This window comes from Cydia amplana, chromosome 23, assembly GCF_948474715.1.
Source record: "Cydia amplana chromosome 23, ilCydAmpl1.1, whole genome shotgun sequence".
Lineage (NCBI taxonomy): Eukaryota > Metazoa > Arthropoda > Insecta > Lepidoptera > Tortricidae > Cydia > Cydia amplana.
Genome location: NC_086091.1, coordinates 5442565 through 5450925, shown reverse-complemented (window position 1 = coordinate 5450925; position 8361 = coordinate 5442565). Strand labels below are relative to the sequence as shown.

General features: G+C 35.7%; 1 protein-coding gene across 1 annotated transcript; it reads right to left on the bottom strand.

The window, feature by feature from the left end:
• Positions 1–613: 613 nt before the first annotated feature.
• Positions 614–3693, bottom strand: LOC134658760 (protein lines). Its single transcript, XM_063514402.1, has 2 exons — positions 3471–3693; positions 614–3238 (listed from the first exon to the last, which is right to left on the bottom strand). Exon 2 carries the CDS (start codon positions 3160–3162, stop codon positions 727–729), a length of 2436 nt encoding a protein of 811 aa, XP_063370472.1. The 5' UTR covers positions 3163–3238; positions 3471–3693; the 3' UTR covers positions 614–726.
• Positions 3694–8361: the final 4668 nt, after the last annotated feature.

Genomic DNA, 8361 nt, shown 5'->3' with positions numbered 1-8361 from the left:
GCCCATAAATTAAAGGAAGACTTCTGATAATAAAAATTTAAAATAGACATACACGCAATATATTACCTAAATTAAAAGAATAGCTACATAAATTACATCAAATTACAGTTGATATAAATTAACTTAGACAGTAAAAAAAAACTTAAGACAATTTTAATCCTAACATAACAACAAGACATTTTGGAATGTATTATTTCGGGTTTACAGTCTTTGTATTACAGTACAACCTCACTAATCCGGCACTAATGCTGACACAAGAGAGCTAGATTACTGGAAAATTCGGATTACTGGAATTAGAGCAAATCTGCATATTATTTCGATGTGTTTTTAGCATGTCGTAGAAATAAATTTTTCTAAAATACTAAATTCAAAGAAAATTTTACTGTTGTACCCCAATTTTAGTGCCGGATTACTGGGTATACCGGACAATCGAAGTGCCGGATTATCGATATGTCACTGTATTTCAATAATTTGTTTTATTTTATTGCCTTTTATTTGTATGTAGTTTTTCACTAACTTCTATTTCATTTCATACATTAATAGCAATTTTATCCGATTTTATCCATTTCATACAAAAACTAGTTGGAAAGAGGTTTTAATGCCTTGGAGCAACTGTATGCATATGCAAATAATAGGGCAAATTGGACTATGTGTAGTCAGAAATATACATCAGATATCCCTGTGTCAAGTGTGTCAGCCGATCCGTATCAAGTCATACATGAATTTTCAGCTCAATTCATTGCCTTCATAAAGGCTCTCACACACCTCTAACAGTCTCAGTACTGGGCTGATATTATACGGGAACAAAGATCGTGATACAAGTCTACTGATCTGCAATCTGAGCCGTATTAAAACCCGCATAGTGTCATCCAGGCCTCGGCTGCCAGCGGAGTCAGTGTGTTGACACGTTTCTATAAACTTCGGCCAGTTGCGCCTCACATACTTGAGGAACCGAAGCAAATACAGCAAGAAACAGGTCTCATTGCTCACTAAGTAGTCTAGTAACACATCACTATCATGCGAAACTACTTTCAAGAACTCTATAAAAGAAGCTATAGGGTTCAGCATAGGTATTAAGTCGGGATACATAGAGTTTCTGTACACTATACCGACAGTTATATCCAAAGTGCACACCATGGATTCAATTAGATAGTCATCCTGTTCACTAAATAAGTGTATCAGCATTTTAGTGAAAGGAGTCTCCGGATGGAATTCCATAGTGTTTCTAATAAAAGCATCTAATTTTTTTAAGACATCACGTATAGATCTTTCTACTATCTGCATGTCTTGTATGGCATTGTAATCAGAAGAATCAATAGAACTGTCTGAGGAATCGCATCTCATCTCTTTAACCGTTACTGCTATGGATTTCAGGACTAAGAGAGACATTCTTTGTAACATAGTTTTGTCTACTTCAGTGTTAGACTGATTGGTATCATCATTATCATCGTCTCCATAGCTTTGATCTACCAGTTGTATAGACGCTGAAAGTGCCGTAACTGTGGGACCTAGAGAGTAGTCCCTGAGAACAGTGCATTCATTCCCTAGGAAACCAAAACCACTTCTACTGTTCCGGACTCTTACATCATTGAGAAGCCTGAAATCTTTCACAAATCTGACAATAGAGTGCGCTAAACAACATATCTCTTCAGGCAAAATATCTTGTAGCGCCAATGTGGAGCCATAGCATAAAACTTCGTTAAACAAACTTAATAAATGCGTGTACACCATGCTCGGGAGAATGGTGTTCCTTAACAAATCTACAAAACCCTGCAAGTCTGCGTAAAATGGCTTAGTGTCTATCACTGAGAGGTTGGCTTTTACGCTAATAATATTCTCCCATAGTGAGAAAAATGTTAGTATACAGTTTTCAGCATTCGCTAAATTCAGGTACCGGAGGAGTAGGAGCTTCATGTTCTTAACTAGGACAGGCCAGTGCTGCTCTAGCGTCTTTATAGTCAAGCATTTGATGTGTGAAGTGTCAAATGACTCCGAGTCTGTTAGTATGACTGTTACACAACCATTCTCATTGACCCGTTCCATTCTAGACGCTGGAGGCTCAGGGGATTCCGGCTGCTCTATCCCACTAACTTGCTGGTCCATAGGAAACTTTAGCACTGGCTCGTGAAGCTTGAATGTAACCGGTTTGGTTTCGGCAGGCTTTTCACCTGAGGATGTCGATGGTGCACCGTGTGTTTGGAGATTTGAAAACTCATTATGTAAATTGTCTCCATGGGAGCTGGATGGCATCTGACTTGTACTGTAACCGGCACTACTCCTGAACGGATTGTCTTCCTGAACATGCATGTTGCCCACCGAGTTGATGTAGTTGCTATCTTCTAATGGATGCTGTTCCACATCTTTCCATTCAACTATCCTTTTAATAATATCAAGACTAAAGTTAATCTTTTGTACTGTTATCCTATTAATTCTATCAAAAAGGTAGATGTTTTCTGCGATTTGTTGGAGCCAGTTCTCATCAACAGTGTCTTTAGCAACTATGAGAAAGCTTGCTAACACTCTACTGGCCACAAATGTTATGAATTTGCTTTTATGGTCAGCAAGTTCTACAACTTCTGTAATCCAATCATGCCGGTTCCTCACGAGCATGTCACAAGCTTGCATCAACTTTGAACATATTGTACCAGTATTATTTTGTTTTAAATATATGTCAAACATCAGCTGCATAGTAGATAAATAAGTCAATGAGCATGTTAACGGCCATGATACAATGTTTAGCCGTCTATCAAACATTTGCGAGACTTTATGTTCCTCTACCGTGCACAGACACTGGCCTACAAGGTTTTCTTGTAGAATTCTTAGCTCAGCAAGCAGTTTGTCATCAGCCACTGTCCATTGCTGGGTTGTACTTGAACAGGATGGTATTATTTCTTCACTAGGCAGCCGGAGGATGGTTGAGCAGTCCACGGCATCCTCGCTAACGGTTCCGCTGTCAGGAGACTCACCATTTCGAGGAAAGTCGTCTGATGGCTCCGCTGGAGAGGTTTCCGAGTCAAATATATCAGTGATCTCCTCAGCCGACCTGTCGCTGCCGTCGTCGATGTCGGGCGCGTCTATACGCTGCTTCTTCTTAACGGGCTGATCGGAAGCCATACCTTCATTTGATTGCGTTTCGCAATCTAAGTGCCCTCGCAAAACCATGAACCCGTCGACAGGCCTGGCTCTATCAATCACGTCCGCAAAACAGATTTATATTTGAACCGCACCAATCGCCAGACTGGAAACAAAAAGACGAAAATGAATGCGTGACCTTTCGAAGTAGCTACTCAATTACGCGGACCACAAAGCCATCGCATATTTCGTGTTAAACGGACGCTAGATAATTATTTTCGGTTAGAAATCGGTAAATTATCGCCTTAACTACCACATTAATGTAAAATATCATATGAAACAGGGAATTATATTAGAATTTCAATCAACTTTCCAAAATATTTTGATGGCACACATACCATTGACAGACGGGTGAGGTTGTTGTAGTCGATAATTCTGTCGGTGGAATCCATAAATTGTTGTATATCATTCACTGTAATCCAATAATGCACATTAACACAAACTTTTATGTGAATTTTCTTGAGGAAACACTATTTGTTGTAAGAAAAACTATGTTCAACAGAACATCGACTCCATTACGTACAATATGACGCTCATTCAGTTGAGGTATTCTTTACCTTGGAATTTATTTTAATATTTGCTAAATTAGGCCTAAGATGTATTTACAGTAAAATAAAAAAACATAAATTAAAATTAAATAACAATAAAATATTATATTAACCATTACAATAGTTGATCGAGTTAATTAGTAGTGAAATGAGCTAACACTTTCCGCAAGCATTTCCGGAGAGGACGTTGCCAGCACAATGCTCCCGAATTTAGCAATCTCGGTAGGCAACCGGTTGAATGTGATTGTAGGAGGTATAGCTGGTCAAGCAGATCTTGTCAGTAGAAAAAGGCGGCAAATTCGAAAAATGTAGGCGCGAAGGGATATCGTCCCATAGAAAATTTGATCTTCGCGCCTTTTTTTACTGACAAGATTTGCTTGACCAGCTTTAGGAGGCAAAATTAAAGGGCGCGTTACTCCTTCCTTTTAACCCAAAATTATTTTGTTGGATTAACACATATCGCAAGTCTTTGGACGTAAATGTGCGCGGAATATAAGTGAAATGACACCAAAATAAGACTTGCTCGCTGTAACGCATAACTTTGTCCCACTACTTATTCCATCTAATTTAGAAAAATGTAAAACAATCGCCTTTAGCATAGTGATGGGTAGGACATCAATTTAAAATGAGTTTGTATGAGTACCTCATTTTCTAAAATGAGGTGTTACAATGTCTTACTTCAAATGAGGTGAGGTACTAGCATATTTTCAGCGTCGACTATTCCATTAATTCCAACGGCGACAAAAATATTTAATGTATATACATATTTATGTATTCATAACTTCCTTTATAAATAAATAAATAGTAACATTTAATTGGAGTGCAATTCTGGAGGTTAAGAATAGAACTTTTAGGAGAAAGATTATTTTAGAATCAAGTAAAATGAATAGAGGAGTGAAGTAAGACATTTTTGCGGTACGAAGTACTGCGACAAATTAACAAAATGAGTGGTACAAATCAGGTGCCTCACGAGTGAGCGACTCAACACTACTTTAGCAGGCTATTTTAGGCGGCAAAATAGGATAAAGAACGTGTTACTTCTTAAAAAATCCTGATTGTTTTAGTCACAATCTTATTATATTAACAAAAGAGTTGGCGAACGTGTTGCCTCTGATGAATTGAAAGTAATTTTTTGATCAACTGTAAAGATGTGGTAAAGGCCCCAACTGTAAAGCCATATCACTTGCTCCCTCAAAAGCTTTAGTTTCCTCCGAAAGCGGTCCCGTCATATAGCGGCCGTCTCCATACAAATACTACGACATCCATATTTAACCGTATTATTTAGTATGGAGACGGCCGCTATATGACGGCACCGCTATCCTAGGAAAACCGATCTTTAACGCATAAAATCCATCCATCCCTTGGAGTGGCCGGCGATGGCCCATTGTGTACTGGGGCCTTAAAACACTTAAAGGATTTTTTTTTATTATTAACCCTTATCTTGGCATTGTAACACCCGTGATATATGGAACTTTAAAAAATCTAGCAGGTTCACTTTATTACCTAACAAAATAATTCTGCCATAAATATGTCGAGCTACCCTCCTTTATTATAGAAAAAAATAATGGACACAAGTGTCATCATAAATTAATTAGTAATAATCAACATGGCGCCGCGGAAACAACGGATATCGTTTTGTACTGGAAGTTTTGCATTTATTTTTTAGATTAATATGTATTTTTCCATAATCTACATTTTGATGCATTAACTATCTGTTAGTGCATAAATATTTCCATTGCGGTCGCATTTTAAAACATTTACTACACAGAATCTTTACATGAAACTGTTATGTATTATATTTGATACATTGCCAAAAACTCTGAAATGTACATGTCAAAAGGATTGTATTACATTTAATACATTTCCAAGTTGTCGTCAAAATAGATTTACATGTTTTATTATAATTTTTTATATTTGTGGGGTTACTAAACAGGTTTTGAATATGTCATATTACTTGTCGTATTATTTAGTTATTGAACTTTGATTTTTTTAAAGTACTAGATGTAATTTAACTGTATATTCGTACGCAAAAATATTTATTTTAACTTTTATTTATTTGTTTACCTTTCTTATTTTACGCAACTTTTTGCTGACGACTTTTTTGAAACTTTACGGGATCAAATTTTTCTCTCATGTGATCAGATATTTGTAGATATTGTTTATTTTTACAGGTGTAATAGTCATCTGATGCTTTAGATTGCGTTTAATAAACAATAAATGATGATTTCTGTTGCACTACATGTTTTATTTTTATTAAAATCCAAATTTTTCTCCTAAAACTAGGTAACTGGTTTATCGAGGGATTGGCATTTCTTAATTGGTTGCAGGAGGTCTTTGGAGGTTTATTATAAATACTGGAAGGCACTTTAGTTTGTCAATACATTATTTATTATTTAATTTATAAACTTTATAAACACAACATTACATGACGGCGTTTGGAAGTAGAGTAATTGACATTCTCAAGTTTGAATTAAACATCATTCGAACTTGAGCTTCTGTATTCAAATTAAATGTGTCAAGCCAGTGTCGATTGCATATACACCCTCTACATACCAACACACCCCCTCAATCGACTCTGCTTGAAGCATTAATTTACAGCGCTATTCTTTAGTTAAGACAATATTCCAATAAATAATTTCATATAAGTACAATAACCAGAAAAAACATAACACATCCTGTATATTTCCCTCATATTACATCACCCTGTATATTTCCAACATATTACATCATCCTGTATATTTCCCACATATTACATACATGTAATCCCCATTCAACAAATACATTACAGTAAATTCACATTCAACAAGATAAGTACTCAAATATTCCTCCACTCGATACGTCACCACAAATTATCTATAATAAACGTTTTATTCTTCCACTCTTTAATAAATCCTTTATTCTCCTGCTCGACTCATCAACAATAATCCTCTTCTATATTTCCTTTATACTCCCACTCGATTCTTCCATACTAATCATATTATATAAAATAAAACCTTTATTCACCGACTCAACTCTTCAACATCACTAATAATCTATACCTAATAACAATTCTAATACCAATTATAAAATATTAAAATACAGACTTAGAAACAAAAAACTCAAGGATATTTATCAGAAACGATGTAAAATGTACCTATTAAAGGGAATGTTACTCTTCTTCTTTTTTGGTGGATGAGGTTAAATAATGATTCAGTTACACTTTCTACACTTACACCCCCTTAAGTGAATCATTATTAAGCACCCCCTCAATTTTGAATACACTTTGTTTCTAGAATCCTTGATCCTCAAGTTTTCTTTCAATAAGTATATATTTCTGTATTATAATATAAAAGTTTACACACCCTATAAAAAACTTACATACTACGATATAATATAAAAGAAAAACCCCGACATTTATTCGAAATAATTATTAACGTTCACTTTAGCCCGCACTTATACTACATTGTCTACACTCAATAGCTCACATTATCACTAAAACACTAATCTTCGTTGACATTTTTCAAATTTTACAGCTGGTAAACTTTTCGTTAGTATATCAGCCAGCTGTGATCCAGTTGGACAGTATTTTACTGTAATCTGATTCTCGTCGATTTTCTCCTTTAGATAATAGTATTTTACGTCTATATGTTTGCTTCTTTTTCCCATGATTCCTTTCTTCATAAGCCAAATCGCAGACTGATTATCCACTCTCATCTCAACTTCGAGTTTTTCTTTGGTTATCTCATAGATCAGATCCCTTACGAACAGTAGTTCCTTACAACATTCTGCTGCTGCTATAAATTCTGCTTCTGTACTGCTTAATGCAACTACTGATTGTTTTCTTGAGCTCCATGCCACTGGTCCACCATTCAGCCAAATCACAAAACCAGAAGTGCTGCGTCTAGTGTCTGGATCTCCCGCAAAATCCGAATCACAATAACCCCTGAGTACTTTATCATCTTTACTAAAGTGAATCCCTTTTTCTGCTGAACCTTTAAGGAATCGCAAAATTGTTTTAGCATTGTTTAAATCATTTAAATTTGGAGAATTTTGATGCCTCGAACAATAACCTACGTGAAAACTAATGTCTGGTCGCGTTTTATTCGAGAGATATAACAATGACCCTATCATCTCGCGGTAAAGCTCATGAGACTTTGTATCAACTTTAACAGATGGATGTTCTTCTATCATAATTGTTGGGCATTTACATTCTTTTGCATTTTCAAGATTAAATTTTTTAATGATTTTCTCACTATATGTCTTCTGAAAAATTTTAATCCCCTTCTTATCTTGCTTTATATCCAAACCTATATAATTAGTTACTTCATCTAAAATTCTTAGTTCGAAGGATTTTTGAATTGTATCTATTATATGCAATAGATCTTCTTCTCTTTCTCCGAGTACTAATCCGTCATCGACATATACTGCAAGGATAATTTTCCTTTCACCTTCCATGACAAAGATGCATTGATCAAGTTTCATTTGTTTAAAACCCATCTTTGTTAAGAACTCTGTAAACTTGATATTCCACATTAGTGGAGCTTGTTTTAAACCATACAAGCTCTTGTTTAGTTTGCATACTTTGCCTTCTTTGTCATTGTAGCCTTTAGGCACCTTCATATATATACATTCCTTCAAGTCTCCATGTAAAAAGGCCGTTTTCACATCAAACTGCTTCATCTTTAGACCTTTCGCTGCCGCA